Below are 27066 nucleotides of genomic sequence, written 5' to 3' on the forward strand. Positions count from 1 at the left end.
ATCGATCCCCGGTCAAGGACAATTTATTTGAGGCCACTTTTTACAAATAAATCTAAGCATCTGAACCAATAAAATATTTTTTCTGGCTTACTTGTATAGGGTGGTTCATTGTGTGGCGTACCTATGTGCCATGAGGCATCCAAAAGGAGGCTGTCATCACATTCAGTGACTTTCGCGCAGATGAAGATCTGCAGTTGCAGCGGAAAACTGACGTCAATAAATCCACTGAATTCCACCGTTTATCCATTTACCAAATGAAGGAAAGCCAGCTTGACTACGCCCATCTTGGCCAGGACAGAAATTGAGCTCTTAGAATAGGCTAAATAAATATCTATGAGTAACGCTCAATAAAAGGATCAATTGGAACTAATATCTCTCGAATGTTACCACCAACGCTATTAGGGAATTTCAGGCTTGTCAGAGTCTTTATGGTAAAATTTGGGGAATATCATCAGTACGTTCATCAAACCCGTTGTTATATATGCGGCAACCACCTGGTGCTATGAACACTTGCCCAATTACAGGCCACTTGGAGGTCACTTGAAGGCTCTGAAGCTAATCCAGAATGATCTCACTCAAGTTCACAGATATAATGCTATCGAAGTTACCCTTTCACAAGCCCTTCAAGAACAAAGTACCTGGAAGGGAGTGCTGTGATGCGATAATAACTATTCAAAGGGTCTCAAATATTTGGACCAAGATTCCATAAAAGTCTGCCAATGGGCTCATCCAAACCATATTACAGGAAGTCTTCTTCTTCTTCTTTTTTGGTGCTGTAACCGCCTAAGCGATTTTGACCGAGTTCAGCAAAGCACGCCAGTCCTTTCTCCTCTGTGCCAACTTACGCCAATTGGAAACGCCAAGTGAAGCCAAGTCCTTCTCCACCTGATCTTTCCATCGCAGTGGGGGCCTCCCTCTTCCTCTGCTACTACCGGCGGGTTCCGAGTTGAATACTTTCAGAGCTGGAGCGTCGGTGTCCATTCGAAAGACATGACCAAGCCAGCGGAGCCGCTGTATTTTAAGAATAATATTCTGTGTTCGAGAAAATTTTCGTAGAAGGACAAATGGGGCTAAATTAAAATTATGTCGGTTAGTGAGCAAGCACTAAAGGCCTTAGTCTCAATTCAAGCGACATAAAGGCTTGTCGACATTTGTAAACCTGGGAGCCCATAATATGGTTACACTGTAGTAGGTCCAGAGGCATTAAGGACTTTAACAGCCAGTTTCACCAAACTATTTAAGTGGAAATTAACTTAAAATTAAATTAATTAATTTTTTATTTAAATCTCATTTTAATTATTTTCAGTTTCAATAAACTATTTATTTAAGTGAGTAAAAAGTGGTTGTAAAACAGACTAGGACTAGCTTTCGCTTTCATTTGTACTGAGAGCTTTTGAAAGCTTTGGCACGCTGTGTTGTAAAAGTAGGGCTGATATACAAGTAAGCAGCAGATGCACAATGATCAGGTGATTAAACGTGTAACACCTCTGAGTGTGGTTATTCTGATTTAACTTTTATTTAAGTGCAGAGCATATGTCAATTAAATCAAAATTAAAATTGATTGGTGAAATCGAAATTAAAGTAACTTTCACTTAAATAATTTGGTGAAACTGGCTGTAAGGCAAGGGAAGGGCCGACTGTCTCGCAAAACGTGGGACCCAAATGTGCATGCTTGTTCAAGAGCCTTTCTGTGGCACAACTAAAGGACACACTGCAGAACAGCTTAGGAGTTGTGAAGAATGTTAGGTTGCTGCTCAAAGAAATGCATAACTCTTTCCAGGAGCAACTTTAAATCGCAGGCTGATACCCCTTTGGGAACGATTATTTGCTCTATCCATTAGCTAGAGCACGGCACCATCCAATATGCTTAATTTCTTAAATAGTCTTGGAGTGAATACAATTATAGTTGAGCACAATCTTGGATCTTTAATCTTTTCGTAATAATAATTACAATAATAATAAGTTTGCTGGACAGACCTTGTGAAAGATGACTTAACCATATGTACCTACTGGGATAACCTTCAACGTCTTTGACAATGTTCAGATGCATTGTATGAAAGTCTTAACCCCATCGTCAATGCATTGATTAAACTCACTAAAAAGGGCCTTAAACCTGGAAAACCTTGGAGAAGACGAGGGATGTATCGAGACTCACTATCTCTTTTGTCGATTCTAAAACCGCTTTCGATAGCAAAAAAAAAGAAGCTGAGTTCAGTTTACTTGGTCTAAATTTTCTTATGCGCCTTCAGCGATGAAACAAAAGAGTAATACAAATAAAAGAGCCATCCCCTGCTCTTTTGGTACTAACTCCAATACCATAACTTTCTGCTTACTTAGACCTTTTGTAAACATCATTAGTTAAGAAAAATATGTATATAAATATAATTTCCACTAAGAAAAGGCTTACCATAAAAAACCATTTGTCAGCTGGTGGCCCCATTAAAATATAATATAACAAAATATCTGTAAAGAAACCCACCATTAACTAAACTTTCTGCTCAAATTAAATTTTTTTATAGAAGCTTGGATACTTTTTAGAACTTTAATAAAATTAAAAATCCATTCGAATTAAATTTATTAACTTTAAAAAGATAAGCTGCTGCAATTTAAGTATGGAATGCACCACCAAATGGCTTCCTCCTTCACAAACGTAAATATGTATACATAAGTACATTTATAGACATGCAGCCCTCCTGTTGCGCTGCTCTACAAACGAAAACCAAATTGAATTAAACGGCTACCAATTAGTGGAATACTTTGCCCTCGAAAGAGTATATATTTAATGCTTTAATGGCCATTGACGGTTGCAGTTGTGGATGAGCAATCTACGTGCACATACATACATACATAGGTTTTCATAGTACGAACGCCATTGAAGATACACATATCTACTTGTACAGCGCAGCAGACAGGCATGCGTTGGAATTTATTGAGAGAATGCCTACCCTTTTAGGCATTCGCAAATCCTTATTAATTTAATGGTCTATTACGGATTTTATAAATTACAAGAATTCACAGTCGATTTGAGTTATGTTATGATGTGCTAGAGAGCAGGAAAGACCTTGCTGCAAGGATATTAATCTTCTATTGCATTTTCCTAATTATAACAGCATAATGGCTTTGATTATAAATTGTTGTAAAATAACAAACAAAAAAATTCACGAAACAATCGAGGGCTTTTAATTTCACAGTTGGTAGGATGTTGTAATTAGGATTAGGATTTTCTAATTAAATATTTTGCAACAGTACCTATACATTAATGACTTATTAGTGGTTTGATACAAATACTTTATGGAATTTATTTTACAAAATGAAGTTTGGTGCATTAAAGGTACAGAAAATGCCTTCAATATACAAATATACGTACATATATAGACAAAATTCGTGTATACATACATATTTACGTACATGCACAATTGAACGCTTAATGTGTATTTGTGTATATAGAATCTGCCTTAATAGGTTAATAAAAATCGAAACAGTTTACTTAGATTGTGAAATTGTAGGACAACTCAAAAGTGGGTTTGAAAATGTTGGCTGGAATCGTTTTTCATTGAACTCAAATTTTCTCGACCATCTTATATTCATCTACTTTATAAAAAAAAGCTCCCCATTGAACTTTAATTTAGTTTCTTTTTCGACAAATTTTTTTCGCAGAGCTGCAATCTCTAACGGCCCGTTTTACGAAAGCATTTTAATGGTGATTTCGTTACTCCCAAAATATGTTGCCCTTCCCCGGTGTTAAGTGTGTTACACTTAACCCTTTAAAAGCGCATGATTTTAAATTCTTGTCCATGTTTAGCTCACGCAATTCACAATATTGTCGTTTTATGCAACTATCCGATTTTCAGTGCAACCATCACCCTTGACAAAGCTGCTTCAAAGGGCCGATAATGTGCTTTTTTTGCCTTACAAGAGTGTGACATTTTCAGAAACGAACACAAAATTTTCTCACCGTTTGCCGTTATTTTAAAACTGAATACGAAAGAATAAGGGGTCAATCAAAAGGCGACATTTTTGGGTACAAACCAAAATTACCGTAAGTCAAAAAGTTATCCCTTTCTGTCAGTTTCCATATTGAGTTCAAATAAAAATTATTTTTCACCGCAATTGCTTTTGTAAAACTGGCTACAAGTCCAGCGTGGCTGGCCCATTTTTTAAACTCTATCTTTCTCAAGACTTTATAAGATTTAAAATCATATCAAAAAGGCTAAATTACTTTCGTTCATCTCCTTGAACTCTTCTGTGACACCCTTTCTACTGACATTATTGGTACATTGAATATTTCCTTAAATTATATACTGGCACTAAACTCCATCACTCCCAAGGGATGACATTAACAGAGTGATGGTTTTCAAAATAAACTTCAAGATTCACACTTATAGCAAGGCAACCATACCTAGCACCTTTCAAGCGGAGGTCTATGCCAACAGTCTGTGTGCTGAAATTAAAATCAAAGAAATTATCGAAGCGAGAGGATACTAATTGCGAGCGATAGTCAGAGGGCTCTTAAGGCTCTCTCATCATTCGTGATCGAGTCTTATTTGGTTTTGGAGTTTGTAGAGAGGGTTAGTACTTTGACTGAGATCAATAATATTCAACTGATATGGGGGCGACAGTGATGAGCAAGCTGATCAGTTGGCCCGAGAGGCTGCAGCTTGGACACCGATAGGATTTGAGCGCCGCTCCGCCGCTCATTGCGTGGCCTGAGCCTAAGGGTTCACCTGTATAATTTAGCAGTCTACTCAAGTGACCTGTGTCGATTTTGTGACGCTGACAAGTATACTCCTTTGCACCTTATTATGGAGTGTGAGGCCATTGTATGTTGAAGCGAGAGGAGAGATGCACATAGACTCTCTATCACCGGAAAATTAACAGTACTGATTTGAAGGAGAAACTTTTCAGCTATACCAGGGGTATTATTACTTATTTTACGTAATTTTCGATTGCGAAATGAAAGGAAATAAATGCATACATTTATAGAATATTATTTAATGATAACTTACATAAATTATGTTTGTCTTTAAGATATATACAAACTTTAGGCATATCGGATCGCCTTTTGCAATTTTTTTTATAAATTTCCCCATTCGTTACACTTTTAGTATGAATTTTTTTGAAAAAAAAAATCTGGAAGCATTGGTGAGACTAAAATAGTTTCTTACAAGTTTGTTAGTTATATTGTTTAAACTCACCAATATTCATGTAGGCTTGTGTACGTTTGTTGAATTCAGGCCAATCTAGATCGTAGCGGTCCCATTCTAAGGCATGCAAATTAATAAAGTTACCCTTCCAAGGAGCCTTTGGATTGCTATAAAAAATGGAGAAATAAAAGAAACAAGGAATAATGGAATTACTCTAATGTTCGCTTAAATGTCTCTCGGCAGTGCGCAATCTATGCAATACAATCAAATTTAAAGATCATGAAAAATTCACTTACAACTGGCCATCAAAGAAATTTAGAATTTTCGCAAAGTACGAAAAAGTAACATCTACTACATACATAGTATAATGGCTTGAGCAAACAAATAAAAATAAAAATTTATTTCTCTATCCCATTCTATGTATTGCCTCAATCAGTGTGTGGGAATGCCAACACACAGCTGTGCGTGCATGGACACACATAATCACATACAAACAAAGAATTGCATATCTGCAGGCGCAAGGAAATGTTTTCCAATTCATACATACGCAGTGGCGTACACCGTAGCTTGCAAACATTCTACAAGACTGCAATCTTAAGCGCATTTGCAATAAAAATTCAATTTACCGGCTATTGCAGGAGATTTTTTTTTTTAAGTAAAATGCATTTGTGCATTTATTGCGCAAAATTTAGAATCTTATCTTGTGAATGCGAAAAAAATCAAAAAAAAAAAACAAATCCACACAAGCGTTAAAAGGAAAAAGATTTAAATATAAGTGCAGAGCATTTACGCTGCTGCGGCGCTTACCCTGTTTTTGCAAAATTCGTCCAGTACGTCATGACGGCCTCGGAGAGCAGCTTTTCCTGTGCTCCATACGAATTGCTGGGAAAGGGACCGGCCGGTGCCAGTGGTGCACCGAAAATGAAGGCCAACTCTTCGCCTGTAATGCTGTGCGGCAACTGCAAGTAAATAAATATAAAAAGGAAATTGAAAACATTTATGCAAAAGAGAAAGGGCGAGCTGTATATAAAATTAAAGTGATTCCATTTTTTTTTCTATATGCTGAATGATACTGTTGTTATGGCGCTTGTAAAAATATTTGTAATCACTGAAATGCATGACGCGCATTTTATAAAAACAAATTCATTTTTTGGTGACTTTCATACAAACTGCAACGAAAAAATTTCTTTGACACTTAATTAGTCGAAATGGTAGGCTTCGATTATACCGTACCTGTTTTTTTTTTTTAATGTATGGCATTTTTTCGCGATTTGGCCAATTCAGAAATATTAAAAAACTTTGCAATATTTGCTGCCAAAAATATTAAATCATTTGAAATATTCAGCAACATTTTGTCGCTGCTAAACTCGTTGTAAAATTTGCAAATCCATAAATCTCTTTAAAATTCCGCGAAAACGAATAGTCAATTAAAAATTCAGGTGTCGCTGATACTTTCATTTTGTTGAACTTTTAACCGATACAGGGTGTTGCATCGTTTTATTTCGGTACTTAGCCAATAACTATTGCACAAAAAAGAAAGTACTATACACGGTGGCATTCAAAAAGGTCAATGCATGCGTTGAAAATATCATGTATTGTCTAAAAAAAAAGCTTGGTGGCAGATTTACACAAACCCAAAAATTGCACCTAAAATCTTGGTTCTACCATAAGTGTAGACTAAGGTTTAAACATGGAATGGAATTTTATTAAAACTCTGAGACGCTCTGGGGAGCTGTGAAGAATGCGACGATTTTAAATCGTGCGGCGTCAGTACCTATTGGACAGTTACCTCTAGCGCTTTGTTTCCTTAACCCTAGAATGGTAAACATAGCCTGTGAGGTGTAACAATTTTTTGTTTTTGCGATATTTCCAGATCGGTATCTCATTTCAAAGCGTGCTCAAAGTCAACTTAGTTAAGTGTTCTTTAAGCTTGCGTTCAGTACGTTTTTTGTTCAGCTGCATTATGTTGCCGAAAAATTCATACGTGTGTCGCCTATGAGGCGATGTTTACCAATAAAGGATTTTTGTTTTTTGTATTGGAAAAATTTTTTCTAAGTCAAAGGCATGATATTCTTTTTAAATATTTTAGTTTGATCTAAAATCTATAAGCTAAAGAAAGTTAACAAAAATATCTCGAACGGAAATATATTTAAAATATTATGATCTATTAATACGACTGTGCCAAATTTCAGATATAAAAAAATTTTTTTTTTTTATAAAGGTGAAATGTTGTCGTTGTTTATAAAGGTAGCCTCATAGGCGATATTTACCATCAAAGGGCTAAAAAATATATTTACCATTCTAGGGTTAAGAAGCTTCTTTGATTGTCTACATCTACTAACTGACACTAAGAGCATTTTTTGGTCCACTCTGAAACTAAGAGTTGATTAGCTATTCGAAACTTCTGAGCTGAGTTACACTTGTGAAAAAACAGCTCCACAGGGGACAATAAATAGTGAGGAAGTGCTTGCCGAAGGGTTAACTTCCTTTCATACGCTTACACTTTGTTATGGTCTGACTTCGCTTCATGTCACTGCGGCCCATCAGCCTTAGAGTGACTTAAAGGAATACAGAAATTTGGTTACAAACGAAGCCAGTACTCCAAATCGTTCCAAACTGTAGCCGAAAAGCTTAAGAAAAAATTTATACATAAATAAAAAAAATAATATTATATATAACAATGATTAAAACCACCGAAGTCCCAACGTAAAAGGCTATTTTCTCCAACAAAAGAAGAGGGTCTTTGTCCAATACGAGTTTAGATTTTAATTGTATAGAAAACTATTTGATTCGCTATGTACGATTTTCTACTGTGAAACTGTACCTACACATTTGAAGCACCCTGTGCATGTATGTAAAATAAAGAGCATTTAAAAAGTATCTCCGTTAATATTTTTGACATTTTTGCACGAGTGCTTGCGCCCATGTATCCTCGGGTATTTTAAAGGTATTAACTGTCTGCGTGTTCATGTACACATACGCTTATTAAATATGGAGGCACATACACCTGTACTTATACACATAAGCAAATACTACTATGCAATATATTTTCATTATTTTGTGGTTTATATGTTGGCCTATTTTTTTGAAGGATTATTTCCTGCCTTTTTTTGAACAAATTTTGCTAACGGAAATTGCATTAGAAATTTGAATTTTCAGAGTTGAATAAGCTGAGTGGATATTTTTCATGCATGAATTTTTCGTTCTATTTTAATTAGATTTTGTATACAGATACATTGTGTTTATCACTGTACAAATTTTTTTTGGTTTGTCTCTAAAACGCGCATATGCAGTAGAGTATGTAAATTTTTTGCCCAAAAATATTCATGACAAATTATTGGTATTTTTCACGCATAGTTACCGGAAGGGCCAAAATTAGTTTTTGAGTTGTGGTTAATTTGTAGTCAAAGATTAAAATGTCATAAAGCCATGCTATCTTTAGTTGTTTTACAATTCAATTAGGCAAAATTTGTTTTGGTGGGAATTTTAAACTATTGGAAATTGAAAAAAGTCCTTGCATTTTTCATGCTATATTGTGTGGAAATTAAAAATTCAACTCATATTTAAAGTTCACTTCATACTTTGTACTTAATATCTTTTATTACAAATACAAAGTATAACAAGTAAGAAAGTCTAAGTTCGGGCGGAGCCGAACATTAAATACCCGCGCAAATATTAAATATATGTTTTTTCACCTTTCCGAAAGCTACCGCTACATGGTAAGCCGGGGTGTATCAATTTTGAGTACATTAGCGTCCTTAAATTTCAAAATATTGACGTTTCAAGCATTTATAAAATTTACCGTTATATGAAAAGCCATAATTTTAGTCCGATTTCAATAACTTTCATCGTTTTGCTTTTATGTAGCAAGCACAATAAACATNATATATCTTAATTTTTACTCGAGTTATCGTGTGCACAGGCGGACGGACAGACGGACGGACAGACAGACATGGCTTAATCGATTTCTTTTTTTATCATGATCATTTATGTATACATTTGTCTATATCTATCTCGATTCGTTTTGCCTGTTACAAACAACCGTTATGTGAACAAAGTTATAATACCCTTGTGCACAAGTGCGCTCGGGTATAAAATAAATATAGGTACAAAATATTAGTTTTAATACTGATTCTTCTATATATCACGCTAATATTGATACTGACTAATACTTGTGTTTCTACTGACATACCCACAGTAACACTAATATTCATAACTATACTAGAATTACCATTGAACAAGAACCAATTTGCCTATCAACCGCTATCAACCAGGCAAATGGTCTCCAATCGCATGCAACAAGCCCTACGCTTTGCAAAAAGATCGGGTGACACCATCAAAAAGGCGGTAAAAACCTTATTCGTTTGCACACGACTTTCTCATGCCAAAAGGAATTCCGAACTTCCGAATTTATAACCGGTAATAAGACGTGACGCATGGAGACTCTAGAGAAAATCATAAATGACCTCATAATGCACACGGGTGATGAAATAAATTCAAGGCTAGTAGATAAGCTCTAATAACTTTAAGTATCTATTGCGGATCGAGCATCCTGGAGCACAAGAATGCCTCTGAAGAGAAAAAGCTTCCAAAAAGCATCTGTACAGTCAGACTGCTTTGCTAGTGCTGAAGTCCCACACAATAAAATCAGAATTATTAAAGGTCTTAAATGCCCTTGAAATCAAGAAAACAGTATTACTGAGCTGGTGCCAGGGCGTGAGGACCATGATGGCACTTAACAGGCCGACCGCCTAGCAAAACACAAAGCTCCCACAGTATCACGCAAGCGAAATGATAAACAAAAAGGCGGACAAAAATTCACAAAAACACAGGCACTAGAGGGAATATCCAGCACTAACTTGATTCTGCTCTGGACATCCCCTCCGGTGTCTGCTTATTTGTGCATCACAAGCAGTTTCTAAAAGGTTCATAAATCTAGGCAGGCAGGACCGTCTAACCCTTACTGTGATCTTCACAGAACACTACTCCCTGCGCTATTACCTCAGTAAAATTAATTTTTCAAACACGAGTTATTATTCTAGCCGGACTTATTTACCAAAACGTTTCACACATGCTTGAAAGAAGGAAGGCACACAAGGGAAAGCGCTTGAGAAAATAACAGGCTCATAACTATCGCATAACTTAAAGGTTTTCTATCGGCCTTACAGTTTGGTTCAGAAAATCCCGGTCGAATACAGACGTAATTAAATCTGTGGTCAACATTATCAAAGAGGTCATCGAAGGCAAAAGGTTCCGCGGAGGAAAAGAAGAGTACTGCGCGGTAATAATGCTGGACGCAAAGAACGCCTTTAACACTGCGAGCTGGCAGCGAATAATGGAAAGTCTCCTTAAAATGGAAGCTCCACGATACATCATAACAATAATAAGGGAGCGATAGGGGCCTTGAGGAATGCAGCGCCATGACGGGAGTGCCTCAGGGATTTGTTCTCAGACCGCTGCTTTGAAATCTATTGTATGACGCCATCCTGAGCATCGATATGGCCCTCGTACAAAGATAATTGGAGATTAATAAAATGTTGATGCATTCAAACACCATGGTTTTGAGGTTCCGATATCACTGTGGCAAAAATGCTTCACCAATCAGATAGTTTGAGCTTATGCTGGAGGGAGTTTGAAGTTGCAAGTTTCTATCGCACTTCTGTTCTAATCCCATTTTTGAAATGAAACTATTTTAGCGGCGATGAGTTAGGTGGGAGTAAATTGGCAAATTCAATGGAAATTGCACACGGAAATGGAATACAAAGAAAAAGATTAGGATGAGGATACCGATAAAGGTAAAGATGAAGATAGAGGAAGAAACCTTAAAATAAAGGTAATTATAGAGAAATAACGGGTGATTTTTTTGAGGTTAGGATTTTCATGCATTAGTATTTGACAGATCACGTGGGATTTCAGACATGGTGTCAAAGAGAAAGATGCTCAGTATGCTTTGACATTTCATCATGAATAGACTTACTAACGAGCAACGCTTGCAAATCATTGAATTTTATTACCAAAATCAGTGTTCGGTTCGCTTTACGTCCGATTTATGGTCTACATAATCGACCAAGTGAGCAAACAATTAATGCGATTGTGACCAAGTTTCGCACTCAGTTTACTTTATTGGACATTAAACCAACCACACGAATGCGTACAGTGCGTACAGAAGAGAATATTGCGTCTGTTTCTGAGAGTGTTGCTGAAGACCGTGAAATGTCGATTCGTCGCCGTTCGCAGCAATTGGGTTTGCGAAACACATTTCGAACCGAACACTGATTTTGGTAATAAAATTCAATGATTTGCAAGCGTTGCTCGTTAGTAAGTCTATTCATGATGAAATGTCAAAGCATACTGAGCATCTTTCTCTTTGACACCATGTCTGAAATCCCACGTGATCTGTCAAATACTAATGCATGAAAATCCTAACCTCAAAAAAATCACCCGTTAGAAATAGAGACACAGAGACTCAATCTGGGAACTATTTTGAGATTTTATAGATTTTCGGGATTCCCGGGACTTATCGACATAGTAATCGACATTTTTATTGGTTCTGTTATCGCTATTTTTGCCGATTTTAATATTGAATTTTTTATCGATTTTGCTATCGATATCTTCGGAACTTATCGATGTAATAATCGATACTTTTATCGATTTTGTTATCGACATTTTTATCGATTTTGTTATTGATTTTGCAATCGGTATATTTAACGAATTTGTTATCGATATTTTTTATCGGTGTTTTTGTAGGTTTTGTAAACGATATTTTAATAGATTTTGTTATCGATGTTTTTACCGAATTTGTTATCGATAGAGACACAGAGACTCAATCTGGGAACTATCTTAGGACTTTAGAGATTTCTGGGATTCTCGGGAGTTATCGACATAATAACCGATATTTTTATCGGTTTTGTTATCGATATTTTTATCGATTATTTATCGATTTTGTCATCTGTTTTGCTATTAGTTTTGCTATAGATTATGTTATCGATTATTTATCCATTTTTTGTAGATTTTTTTATCGATTTCCTAATCGATTTTAATATCGATATATTCATGGATTTGGTTATCGATATTTTTAAAAAGTTTCTTGTCGATTTTCTAATCGATTTCGCTACCGATTTGAATTTGTCATCGATTTTGGCATCGATACTTTTTCCGGTTTTGTTGTCAATATTTTGTTAGATGTGACTATCGATTTTGTTATCGATAGAGTATAAAGATAAAAACTAAGATATAGGAACACATAATAACATAAATGTAATTATAACGAACCGGGTATCTAGATAGAAGAAAGACGAAAAATATGACCTTAAGCAAAAGCAGAGACAAAATAGATATGTAACGTAAGTTACACTTCTTGAGCGCGACCCAGGTTCACTTACTTTTTTTTTTATTTGTTAAAGTTAGCCCTATACTTATTCCAATCATCTTGACGTTGACTACATTTAGCCATCTCAAAGTGCTTAAAAGTTTCTTAAGTTTCTGTTAAAATGTTTCCGTTTAATCAGCATAAATTCATCACTTTTGCTTTTCCAAAATGCACAATAAAGTCTAAAATATCTAAGTAAAATGAAAAGCGAAGCACAACCAAATTTAGCTACTCACTTTCATTTTAACAAACATTTCAACAAATTTTAAATATGTCAAGGTAATTGTTGTGTTGCCGCCACTGCTTTGCTCCGGCAGCATGCATTCAACTACGCAAAAGTAAAATATGACAACAATAACAAAAATAAGAAAATAAAACCTTAACTTGGAGTCAGCAACTTTTTGCGCTCATTAAATGTTTTCCTATTATGCTTGGAAAAACTAAAATGCCAAAATGCCATCTAAAGCAGACACACTGTCGCATGAAGTCGTTGAACTACTTAATTTTTCCGAAAAAAAAGGAGAAACTCGAAATGAATTTTTCCCATATTACACATTTGCTACATAAACTTATTGCTGCTGGCGTACATACATATGTTGCTCATTCGAAATAAAACATAGGAAGAACAAGCGAATACAAACGCCCAATAGTTTTGTAACTAAAACTTAACTGGGTGCTGACTAGCTGGATGTTGATTTCCGAGAAATACTGGCGATAGCTTTATGCTATTAATCAGATTCATGCAATATTTTAAATAAAGCATTTTTTTCTAAAACCAAAAAATGTAACAAAAATAAGAAAATAATAGTAAATATTAGTTGAAATTCTTCATTTTGGATTATTTAATTCTTTGTAACCAATAGTAGTTTCCTTTTCAGTAGAAATGGTACACGTAATTCAATTTCAATCATATACTTGGATACTAACTAAAAACTTTGCTCGGATTATTGCATTGTTTTTTTTTTGTTTGTTTGTGCACTTTCTGCTTCTACAGTCAGGAAGTCAATACAAATCGAAGTAGTAGCAAAGTTTTGCAAGCTTTTACTAAATATACATTTGTTTGCAACTATTTTCCACTACTTTTATGTTATTATATCTTCCTCCTTTGCTCTCTCACACACACTCAAATAAGTTGCGCTGCCAAATTATAGCAAACAAACAACAACAAAGCTAAAGAATCAGAGTCATAAATGACTGTGTGTGTATGTAAGACAGTTTCTAAATATACAGGCAGCGCCAAAACTATGCATACCCTGTCGTTTTGACGATTTTATTTTTTTTAATTTTCCATACAACAACAGCAAAAATCTCAAGACTCAATTCTTTTCATTTCATACATAAATCGGAGAAATGTAAGATATACCAAAAATTTTAAAATTTAAAAAATTTTTTTCTTAGAAAAATTTTATAGTATGCAGTTTGGTAGCCCATTAAATTTTAGTATAACAGTACGCAATTTTTAAGTTGTTAAAAGTAAGCTTTATTTTTTGAGAATTTTCCTTGCTGAAGATGTTGCGAATTTTCTTCCATATAACGCATGAACAAAATCTACTGCTATATGGAAGGAAACGCGACTTGAAACAAACCTGCATACTCAAAATTCTACGAAATCGAGTTGAAAAATATTCAATTTCTAAAGTGAAAAATATTGATTCTTCTGGTTTTTGCTGTTGAGTGAACTATATTTTGATAAATAAAAAAGGAAAATTCGGTATGGAAAATATGTATCTACCTATAGGTAAATAAATTCTTTAAAACGTCAGTGTATGCATAATTTTTGACGCTGTCTGTATATCTATGTAAAACATGATGATCATTAATGTAAGTAAAATCAACTATTGGGCGTTTACGTGCAAGTCAGAATGTTCATAAATATTTTATATTTCTGACTTAATGTGTATGCTTGTCATCAAATATGAAATTTCGTTCGATAAAAAGGGAAACCATTGAAAGTGGGACGCTGATTGGGAGTTCAGAAATGTGCAATTCCTAGATTTAATAGCGTTGAGTAAAATTAAATTTGATATCATAAAGTTGTCGGGTTGGTCTTTGTAGTATTATTTTGTATCTATCAAAAAGAAAAATGTTATGTTGTTTTGCTGGAGTGTTAGCTTACACAGATACAGCTAACGAAAAGTTTACATTAACATGTTTTTATTTACAGCGACATTTGCAAACGTTTAATTTCACAAATAGCATTGAATTGAGCAAAAGCATTTAGTTGGCTGGAGTGGAATTGTCAACTTAACTTAACTGTGGAGTTAAAGCAATTCAGTAATCGTCGTACTTTTACTTTGCTCACTACCCATAAATTAAAGGTCCCATTAAACTTAGTTCTCTCCTACAAAGTGAGGTACATTCAGACATCAGGTTTCTATTGGGTTTTTCAGCTAAGGCGTAGATAATTATAGGATAAACCTCGCCTCAATACCTGCCTTACTAGAATTTTATTATTTACCAGTGGACCACTGCACAGTGGTTCAAAACAATTTGTGTTTACAGTTCCCTGGAGCCTTGATTTTTCACTCAATTTGCTAAATTTTTTTAATTTAAAGCTAATAAAATTTCAAGAGACCATGGAACCCGATTTTTGAATTTTTGTTTATTTGTATTAAATTTTTTTAGTGCAAAATGCCGAAAAAGCAGCAATTTTGAAGAAAATTGATTCTCCTCCTTTAGCTAATAAATGTTGCATAATAAAAACTATTTTAAAACAATTGTAGGGTTCCCCAAAATGAAAAACAATATAATAAAAAAAATGGAAATGTTATAAAAAAAATTCACAAATAAAATTTTGTTTCTAGAGAAGTGACGAGAAATAAAAGCGTTTATTATATTTTTAAAAGTCAACGTGAAGTCTTAGCCACTTGTAACTTGCATTTTATTGTACTAAAATTTATTGATCTATAAAACTGCATACCCAAAATTTTTATAACAAAAAAAAAATATTTTTGGTGAAATTTTTTTCATAACATTAAATTTTTTTTTAAATTTGTTTCGCTTAAGGAGAACCCTACAATTTTTTTCAACTAGTTTTTCTCATGTAACATTTACTAATTCGAACAGAAGAATCGTTTTTTTCAAAATGGCTACTTTGCACTAAACAATTTAATACAAAAAAAAATTACAAAAATTACGCTCTACTGATCTCTTGCAAATTGTATTAGCTTTCTTAAAAAACCCTAATTAAATTAAGTGAAATGCCAATTTTGAGCCACTGTTCATTGGTTGGCACTTTTATATTTTCCTATTACGCAAAGTAGCACCTCCCATGTCCCAATCTTCTTGTCGTAAAAGTTGAGTTTTTCAAAGGTGAGACCAAAGATGCCTTCCTTACCCACGCGCTCATTGAAATTGCTAAGAACGAATTTTTGTGTAATGGTGGTGGCGTCCATCTCTTCCGTGTTGAAGTATTTCGCTTTGATGCGAATTAATGGCGATTGGGGTGAATGGCAGTATTGGGCGACGGAGTATTTTGCCTTGACCAGTCCAGTGAATTTCTTGAATGCCGATAATGTTTACCTTAGTCTTCCCTAGAAAATCAACCAGCCGTTTAGAGGTACTTTCCCAATTAAGGGTACAGACACATTCCAGGCGCATACCCTCTAACTATAGACATTCGTACGTTGCTGTGGTCGTCATCAAAAGAAGTGAATCTCATCCAAGAAAATTTTGGCCTTTTCACCCTGTGCATGAATCGTTGCTGGGGACTGGCCTTCTCATATTTTCTCGCCATACAACGGATGATCTAAATCGAGGTGATCACTACCCAGAGGATACTTGGTATACAAACCGGAAGTCGTGAGCTGCTTGAACCGCATGCAAAATAATTTTTTTCTTTGGACACTGCATGCGCGGATTTCTTCGCCCCGAACCATACACTTCATTTTTGCTGATGTCTCCCAATGTGAGATGAATAACTCAGGGAATGAGGACAATCTGGATGAATTTAATAACACAAAATTTATTCAACCGAAAAAGGTTTGGGTAGGCGCTGTCGCTAACAGTAAATATCAGCTACTACCTGTGCATGATGGTAAGTCGTGCAGAATCTCTGCGGCTTATAGCGTTGTGGCTTTGCTTTAGCAAACTCAGAAGGCATTTTTGAGGGATGCATCAAGCGAGTTGAGCATGATTTGGGTTGTCAACAATCTCTTCGGTAATTTGGTTGAACTGGTTAGAAATAGTGACACCCTCCACGCTTGGTCCAAGGGCAGACCCATTGTGATGCAATCTTTGTTCCCCTATGATGTTACGACACTTACTCGTGATCAAACGATAATACTGCAGGAAGTTTTATTTTGGGCACTTGTAATGTGTGTATGCATTATTTCTTATGTGAATATTTTGCACAATTTTTTTTTTGGGCGTAGCATACCTTTAGGCACGGCAATGGATATTCTTTGTCATCTAAACAGTATGGCATACAATCACGCACCGAGGAAGGTACCACTCCTGGGGATTCTCATCCATTTTTTTCAAAATTGTCTTAGATAACCAAAAAATGTATTAGGCTGGAATATATGCATATTTTATAAACCTACAAATTAAAGTTAACTGACTCTGCCTGCCCGATGATTGAGCTGGCTAAATCAGGTAAATAGAGGAAAATACTTATGGATTAAAAATAATATATATTTTCGATTATAAGAAGGAATAGCTGCATAATATCCGAAGAAAGAACAGTCACAGTCAACATTGTGACCGGAAAACCGCAGAATGACTAATGATCTTGTGAATGGCATCGCAAAGGAAATAATGAGGCACCAGGAATCTTAAATTATCTGTTTTTATCGCGAAATAGCCACTTCTCCCTTAAATTTAAAGCGTGCTACAAATCTAGACTTCTGGCCGTCTACTCAAGTTTCTCATCCCGAGCGCATGAAGGTTAAAAACTGAGCCTCCTTTACTATATTTTTAAATTTTTTTTTTTTTTTTTTAACTACTTTAAGGAACCAATACCAATCAAAGCCACACAGAATGTCAAAACCACTCAACTTTTGCTCTAAAATTGAATGTCAACATTCATTGTCAGAATTTCGTTATTTATTATATATTTCCAAATTTATACTAAATGACATAAGATTTGAAATCACGAAATTAAAGAAGAGCGAGGAGGTGGCAGGCATAAATTTAATTCATTTTATTTTCGCATAAAGCAAGCCTGCATACACGCAACTGTGAATACATATAAAAGTGTTTGTGCACATGTACAGAAGTAAGTATGTATGTATGCATGTGAGTCCAGCCATAATATTTGTGGTCGCAACTTGTGTCTCACTCAAATGTCAAGTTCGTGACAAGAGTTTTTCGTTTTTTTCACCATTTTCCTCGCTATTTCTTGATTTTTAATACTTTCATCTCTCTCCGCCTGTTATTTTTTAAATTTTTTCGTTAACCTTTTTATAAATTTTTTGCTCTTACTATGTCTATCGAAGATAGTTTTACACTTTTGCTTTCACGCTCAGACAACGCGAAATGAAAACTTCCGGCTTTCCTTTGACATTTCCTTACCATTGCAATTACGTGCGAAGCTGTGGAGTCGCCACAAAACATGACCCAAGAAACAGCGCACACATAGGCATGTGTACTATATGTATTACATGTGTATGTGTGTTAATACAAAATCTAGCGAAGTGACAAGGACATTTCCTTATAACTATGTATATCTATGTGAACGCACGTGTTTACTTATTTAACTGTGTGGCCTCATAGCAGCTGCTATGCCAAAAAATTACGTGCTAGCAAGTGTGAAGCTTCCTTTTCTGTTAGGTGTTACTACACATAAATACTACATAACCATTAAGGCATTGACATACATATTTATTTACTTTTTAGTTGTTTTTTAGTTTAGTTTACTTATATGAATGTGGTTTTGTAGGTATAATATCTGCCCTAATGGAAACTGGCATCTGGCACATAGCTAAAATAGAAGGTCCATCGCTGGGAGCTTTTAGTGATATTTTAAAGCAATTAAAAAATTGCGTCGGCCTCTTAGGCAGGCGTGCCACTCAATAGCACACCCACTGTGTCATTTAATGAACCACAGTGTAATGAACCATTTGTATTCCGGAGATGATTGAATAGAAAATAAAGGAGGTCTGCTTTGCGATCGATGGATCTACATATGCATTATGCCCTAAGCACTTCACAAACTTCTTCTAAGACCAGGAAGCTTGAGAGGGCTTTCAGGAATAGAAAGTGGATTTGTCCGTTATTTGGCAAGTTTGAGTCTAAACTCTTCTATCGCCTTCCAGATGAAGTGTTGTCTTCTTAGAAAGAACCATACAGGTCACTATATTTTATATTCAGTTTATGCTTAAGAGAAAGCCTTAAACAACCGATAGCTGCTCCTTAGGAAGCTAATTTAAAGGTTTGAGGTTTAACCCCCATTACACGGTTCAACAAAATTTGGGTGAGTAGGTATGATCTCGCAAATGGCACCGACCTCATCTTATAATATTTTTATGGTGATTTCAAGTCAATTAACAAAATTTTTAAAGCATATCTAATTTTTAATAACAAAATGTTAAGGCGTGAAAAATGGTAAACATGACAAAAATAATAAATTAAAAAAAATTAAAAATGAATATAGACGTACCTAGAAAAAACCGCGTTTTCAAAATCCTAATTCAATCTTTGATTTCATTCTTATTTGGCGATCAAGGTTAATTAAAATTTCAAATTGCCAGGATTTTTTAATTAAAAATTTTTTTTTTTTTAATCGTTCTATAAATTTTTTTTGGATTTTCATTAAACGCGTTTTTTCGGAAAAATATGTCAAAATAATTTTTTTTTTTAAATTTACTATTTTTCGAAACTTCAAAAGTTGTTTATCAAAAGCTATACATACCTACTTTTTACATGGACACTTGAAATCAGCATCAATGAAACCATACGAAGAGGTTGGACCTGTTTTCGAAATAAAACTCGTCGAAATTTTGCTGAATCATGTTATCGACCCCAGATACGTCACTTTGCTGGCAACATTAACATCGGTGGCCGCAGCCACTTCCAGAGCTAATCGCCTCATAAGAGCTCTCTTTCTAATTAGTAATAGGTAAATTGGGTATTTTGAATACTTATCACTAGAATGACTAAACACTCGGCAACTCTTTTAAAACAAATTTTACGAAAACAAAATTTATGATTTTAAATTAAGGATGGCTTATTCATTAAAAAAAAATCAATTTACGTTTCTATATTCTTTTTTATTAAAATCAACGTTCGGTTTTCAAAATGTGGGTACCCATGAATAATAGAATGCCTGGAAAATCGACATACATATATGAAAGTGACATCAGAAAAGTGCGACAAGGTGAGAGCATGTGTCCTCCTTTTGCTCCTTGCGTAGCTTCCATTTGGTAGCGTACTTACAGCCTTGCAACTACGATTATATATAAATGAAATACTTTTCCAAAAACCTCAAAAGTTTGTTAGATTGCCTTGGTAGGTACTGCCCAATTGGCTACTGAGAGTTCTAGAGTCCACTAAATGGTCTTGATATTGCCTTGTGCTTGGGTCACGTGACAGATGAAGTTAAAAGCATCGGTTATGATGCCATTCAGCCAACTTTATCATAGCCTTATTTAGTAAGTTATTATATTTTTAGCTTTAAACAATTTTATTAAACAAATCTCCAGTTCAAGTTCCAGTTTGCATTTACTTGGTTACATTATTTAATCTAGATAATGCAGATAAGTTCTGAGGAGAAATTTCTCCTTAGAACGCCTTCAATAATTTCATCGATGACATTGGCATTGGTACGTATTTATTTTTCCAATTGGGCACTTACATCATATGAATCGGTGTAAGTATGGTTACAATTGATACATATATACATATACTATGCCACTTCGTAATTGTTTGTTTGCCTGTGGCGTGCTTTGTTGACCCAACATGTCCACCGAAATTCATTGGTTTTATATCTATCCTTGCACCGCATTCATTCAAAACTTGCCCGCTTATTTTTCTTGTCTTCACACGTTCCCTACTTGCCTGATTGTTGTTTTTAGTGTGTTAGTTATTTTGTTTCAGATTGGAAACTTGCCAACCAACTTTGCCGTGGACGTTATGCGACTGTGCTAAAGTTTGCCAAGTTGTCCTTCGCGTGTTGGTGTACAAATATAAGTGTAATAGTAAATATACTATGTAATGGAACACGATAACTGAGATTTCACAGTAACTGTGTTTAAATTGTATGTGAAAAAAATTTACTAGAAATTGTGGCACTTTATAAAAATAACTATACTAATAGATTAACGCTTATATGACAGGTCTCATGCACAGAAAGTGACCTTAATCTTAGACTCAATTTTCACACTGATGAAGTGAAGATAGTGTTTTCACTTAAAAGGAAGAGACCTACAGTTTCAAAATAAGTCGCAAACTAAATTCGATCCCAGGCCCTGCAGAATTGTGATGCGCATTTCTAACCACTGCACCATGGAAGGAGTTTATCTCTAATAACACGCGTTTTTCTGTAGCTCCTTTCAATTTTACGTGGTTACAGGTTTACTGCGAAAAAATCTTTTATCGATGCCACTTTGCAATTCGTATGTAGAATTCTCGGTGATTCTAAAAAATCACGAACAAATTTAACAGTCGTAAAATGGAAGTAAACGGAATAAAAGTTAATGCAATTCTCCATAAACCATATATACTTCACTTTTCGATAGACCTGATAGTTTCTGAGATAGTAATTAATCATTCCAGTTCATTTGTTTTTTGCTGTAAAAATTTAAAAATTCAAACTTTAGCATGGGGGGGAAAATAAGATTCTGTGTAGATTTGCTTCATTTGTGTTAAAGCCTGTTCTGTTACAAAAAAAAATCAAGCTACTAATGAACAGATCGATGGATAAATAGAGAAGCGATGAGAAATAATGTTTCTCATACGCCATGTACCCCTGAGTAAAACTCTCACATTTCATTGAAAAAATCTTTGCGCATTTTCATTTAACCACTCATTCCCTTCTTATTTGTCCATCCATTCTCTTCATGGTTTATTGGGAATTTTATTAGCATTCATTTTCTATATTTCGTATTCCCGAAGTTCGCCGGGTACGCAAGTATCTCAAAAAGTTATCCATAGAAGTTATCCATAGATTAGAGAATTAAAAATTTTGTGATCCTTTGTTATCTATCGTTACGCGATTTGGCTAATATGTTTTTGGTACGCTAGCACTCACACCAGGTGAGGATCGTACCACTCAACCATCTCGAGAGATCTGCGGGAGCCCGCTACGTTTCTTGAACTGCCTATGACCGAGTCAATTCGGCATACTCTGTAGAAATAACTAGTAAAGCATTTGGTATGAATGAATTTGCGCACTAACGGTAAGAGGGCTGACGAAGGCTGGTGAATAAATTTATCCGTTTATCGATCCTTAGCAGCAATAGTGAGGGCACTAGTGCCGACCGATAGATAACTCCTGGCTATTAATACTGCAAATCGGAAGTATTGTGTCAACACATAAATTCTCTAAGAGGTCGGACGTTGGTAAATGAAAAAAATTATAAAATATGTAAATCATTGTGACATCTTTTTATGGCAGTCCGGATATCTCGAGCCCTAACACCCAAAATGATATAAGTGATTTTTTTTTTATGCAAAACTTGCCTCTAAATATGTAGATGCATTATAATCAAACCAAGAACTGATCTTGTCTTATTGTGAAATAGATACCAAAAACGAACCGAATACCATTCCAAAACATGGTTCGGTTTGGTTCAAAATGAAAATCCACTTAAGAATTGTTCAAGTTTTTTAGTCCTTAATGTGAAATTGTTTAAATATATTTGTTTCATGGTATCCTATCGAAAATAGGATGATTTTGAGCGTAGTTTCCAAATTCTAAGTATGCAATTTTTGTCCACTCGACTAGATTTACGACTCGTTTTTTTCAAGTGGCTCGAATTACTGAACCGCATTGATTTTTTCAACAGTTTGCAGCCCTGATTATAACTTAGTGTCCCAAGCAAAAATAGTTCTTACAAATCCAAAATCAATCCGATCTCTTTCTGTTCCATTTTAAGATAAAAACACAACCCAAAAACATTTTTTAAAACTCGAATTTTTTATTAGCTCAATATTAATAAATAAGAGCGCAAAACAATTTGAAATATTCAAGATATCACTTTTGCAAAAACATAAAACTTTTTACTTTCAGTTTATAAAAAACAAAATACGAGAATGTTGATCGTCGGTCTCACAGATCCATGCGTTGGTATAGGGAGAGTTAAAGGGACCACAGAAACTTCGCAAATAACCAAAGAAGTTTAGAAACTTTTTAGAATCATTCGGTTTTTGCACTCCTGATGTGAACCAACGACAATGTCTCGAGGTTGAATGTCTTCGAAAAAGTTGTGGAGAGCCAAACAAACTAATTTGTGGAATATCGCTAATAAGAATTCCTTATCTATATACTAATTCAAAAGCCTTCAATATTTCAAAGTTATAACTGCCAATAAGCGAAGTCTTTTTATGTATTGCCAGCAGGTAGTTTTTTTTATTCTTGCTCAATGACCGCCTTGTATTCTAATGTCAACATCTTCTGTATACGCCAGCAGGACCTTCTTTTGTATGCCTTTTCTACATATATACCTTCATTAGCACTAACACTTATCTATGTATATCAGGCCCAACTAAGTAGATAATGTTGCCCACTAAATTAAGTGTAATACCAGATACATTCGTTATTGTCAAAACAATGCACAGTGCGCCCAATTTTGCTTAGCAAATCCAAGCACTTTTGCTGTCTCAAAATATTCCAAAGTCTTTGCTGATAAAACTACATATATATGAAAGTTTGTAGAAGGCCTAACAGAGAATAACCACAAAATAGGTACATTACCGAAGTAAATATTGTACACTAGATGAATGACATATATTTTACTTGTAAACAAAACGCATTTGTACTTGATGTACTTTGTAGGAATTTGTCAAACAAAAAACTAGAATTGCCAAGTGTCAAGAGTACAAAACTGACCGATAAATAAAATGACTAAAATTATCTACAAGAAAGTTTAAAGCTGTCAAGTTGCACATGCGAGTTGTAGATGGAGTGGGAAGTGGGAGCATGAGCAGACAAAAAAAACTTTTTTTTTTTTTTTTTGTATTTCCAGTTGAAGTTCAAATAATAGTCAAAACTCTTGCCGCAAGCAAACTCTGAGTTTCACTGTTTAGACATTTTATGTGGTTAGTCCATGGTAAGGTTTGACCTACTACTCCGCTTCATGTTTGAGCCTAAACAAAACAGAAGATTTGCGCCAAGTCACGAGGAAGCTACATACAAGTGCACGTAGGCGGCAAGTAACGGGTGATTTTTTTGAGGTTAGGATTTTCATGCATTAGTATTTGACAGATCACGTGGGATTTCAGACATGGTGTCAAAGAGAAAGATGCTCAGTATGCTTTGACATTTCATCATGAATAGACTTACTAACGAGCAACGCTTGCAAATCATTGAATTTTATTACCAAAATCAGTGTTCGGTTCGCTTTACGTCCGATTTATGGTCTACATAATCGACCAAGTGAGCAAACAATTAATGCGATTGTGACCAAGTTTCGCACTCAGTTTACTTTATTGGACATTAAACCAACCACACGAATGCGTACAGTGCGTACAGAAGAGAATATTGCGTCTGTTTCTGAGAGTGTTGCTGAAGACCGTGAAATGTCGATTCGTCGCCGTTCGCAGCAATTGGGTTTGCGAAACACATTTCGAACCGAACACTGATTTTGGTAATAAAATTCAATGATTTGCAAGCGTTGCTCGTTAGTAAGTCTATTCATGATGAAATGTCAAAGCATACTGAGCATCTTTCTCTTTGACACCATGTCTGAAATCCCACGTGATCTGTCAAATACTAATGCATGAAAATCCTAACCTCAAAAAAATCACCCGTTAGTTGCCTACTGCTGAAGTGGTAACATAGAGGCATTTGCTCTAGCTCTTTTATTTTTTTCCTTCTTTTTTGTGCCGCCCCCGTGGATGCTTAGCGATTTTTCATGCTTTTCTTATAACTCAACTAAGCTTACTTGTTGTTTATACTTTAACTCAAATATTTTTAATAGTTATTTGTGCAAGTATGCACACTAGGGTGATAGGTGCATCGAAAAAATATGCCTCAATTTTTTATTCTTATTTTTGATAGCAAAAACTATTTACAGGTCGCTCAAAGCACTCAAACTTTCCAATGTATTTTACATGGAACAATTTTTTTTTCATTGATGTGGTAAAGAATCCATGAAAATCTATACTTTTCAATCGAAAAACTTTGTTTCTTTCAGCAGAATTCAATGAATAATATCTGTTTGTTTATTTTACCGTTTTTTAAAACTAACAATTTATTATGGGTTCACCAGAAATTCCAAAAGAATACAATGGGACTTTTAAATAAACAACTGGGTAATCTTTTTTAAATCTCGTGAAGAGGCAAAAGAATTTCGATTGATAAATATTTATTTTCAAATATTATCTACCGCTTCTACGATTTTTTTTCCCATACACAAAAATGGTTAACGTTGAGCGACCATAAATGTTTTTTTTTTTTATATATGTACATAGAAAAATCCTAGGCATAAGCATTAAAATTCGCACTATACTTTTCAACCATGCATTTTTCGACCACCCTAATGCACACACATCTGCACCAACATTTCTTTGCCTTTACTTACGTTTTTATTTGTTTACTTTTCTTTCGTTATGCTACGCAGACTACATCATAAAGCATAGTCTTTGAGTTAACATGAATTTTATTTAAACGCCTTTTTATTTATTTGGCAACCGGCCAAAGTTGTTAAGAGGCCCGTGTAAGGCAAAGTCAGCAAATATGAACACACAACCAAACCCATTGTAAACAAAACAACAGTTAGTAAATAGGTACACTTTCTTTTCAGCCACATAAATTCATAAATTTATATAGTATTTGTCCTCTTAGTAGGTTGTTAAAAAATATTTTATTTGCTGAAAAAATTACGACATAATCAAAATAAATGACAAAATGTAAGCCAAAGTAATGAATTTTTTTCCGCTTATACACTTTTTATAGGACTTTAGTATCCTTTGTAAATATGTATGTGGTGTAGTACTACAAATAAATGGTTCTTCAAGAAGACTGAAAAATACAGCTACAGTGTCGAACAGAAGTATTGGCACAGTGAATTTTTCGCAATATATGCAAAGTTATTTATTCTAATTTATCTTCGATAATCTTTTATAAAAATATTGTTCATTCTACACCAGAAAACATAATAATAAAATCTCTAAACTTTGTGCAAAACTCAGGAAAATTCATTAAATTTGCACACTAATTTGCAACTTTTTATTGAGATTTTTTGGAAAAATTCTAAGTAAGCAGTTTTATAGCCCATTCAAATTTAGTATAACAAAGTGCAAGCTTGAAGTCGCTAGAAAATCGCATTGATTTTTGGTAATTTTTTTCACGCAAGTTCTTCCATACAAAGTATTTCGACAATTATTTTTTATATGGAGAAAATGAGCAACACCTTCCACAAAAAAAAATTGCTAAAAATCAACGCGATTTTCTAGCAACTTTAGACTTGAACTTTGTTATATTAAATCTGCATGGGCTATAAAACTGCATACTTAGGATATTTCTAGAAAATCTGAATGATAATTTGCAAATTAGTGTGCAAATTTAATGAATTTTCCTGAGTTTTGCACAAAGTTTAGAGTTTTTATTATTATGTTTTCTAGTGTAGAATGAACTATATTTTTATCAAAAATTATCGAAAATAAATTAGAATAAAAACCTTTGCAAATATGGCGAAAAATTCTCTGTGCCAATACTTTTGTTCGTCACTGTATGTTCGCATATGTGTAGGTACACATGTGTACATTTCTTTTATTAAGAGAGTAACAAGAAATTAATAAACAAAAAAGTTACAACGTTTTGAAATGTCTATTTTGACTCTTACTAAATACTGAAATTGATATTAGACATCGTTGTCACTCATACGCCATGGCATACGAATAACTTAGGTTCTCAGAAAGACCCTGTCTAAATTTTTTAGCAGACTTGGGAACAGCTAGAACCTTTAATATTTTATATGTGTTTCTTATGACAAAGCTCTTAGTTATTATAAAACTCAACGCCAGAATGCGTGTACTTGATTACTTGCCAGTCAGCCTAAAATACCACACTCTAAAAAGTGCATGTAAAATTACTACTGAAAAGTGTTTATTTTTCAACCAGAATCTGTTCAAGTATACGCACAAGATGTTCAAGATTTGATTTTGAACATGAGTTGTTTAAAATATACACATGAAATGTTTAAAATTACAAACATTTTGAAAGTAAAAATATATTTTTTACAAATAATAAATACTAAGTGCCAGGGGCGCACGCAGGAATATATTTTTGGGGGGAAAGGGTTTATACTTCTAAACATATATCATCAGCAAATACTGAAAATTCGCTATTTCAAATACATTTATGAAAGTTTTATTTACAGTATAAAATAAATAAATAAACTTTTTAAAGTATCATCAATTGCATTTTATTTACATAAAATTTACAAAGAC

General features: G+C 34.5%; 1 protein-coding gene across 1 annotated transcript in view; it reads right to left on the minus strand.

Moving 5' to 3' along the window:
* The window catches only part of LOC108361312 (mucin-19-like), a gene marked incomplete at its 5' end in the record, with an annotated part of 130007 nt that overhangs the window by 18895 nt on the left and 84046 nt on the right, over positions 1-27066 (minus strand). The window contains 2 exons of the mRNA XM_017613912.1: positions 5196-5311; positions 5952-6103. Coding sequence (XP_017469401.1) covers positions 5196-5311; positions 5952-6103 — 268 coding nt within the window. The remainder of the gene's footprint in view (positions 1-5195; positions 5312-5951; positions 6104-27066) is intronic.

Source organism: Rhagoletis zephyria, unplaced genomic scaffold, assembly GCF_001687245.7.
Source record: "Rhagoletis zephyria isolate East Lansing unplaced genomic scaffold, Rhagoletis_zephyria_1.1 Rzeph_scaffold_00732, whole genome shotgun sequence".
In the NCBI taxonomy this organism is placed as follows: Eukaryota; Metazoa; Arthropoda; class Insecta; order Diptera; family Tephritidae; genus Rhagoletis; species Rhagoletis zephyria.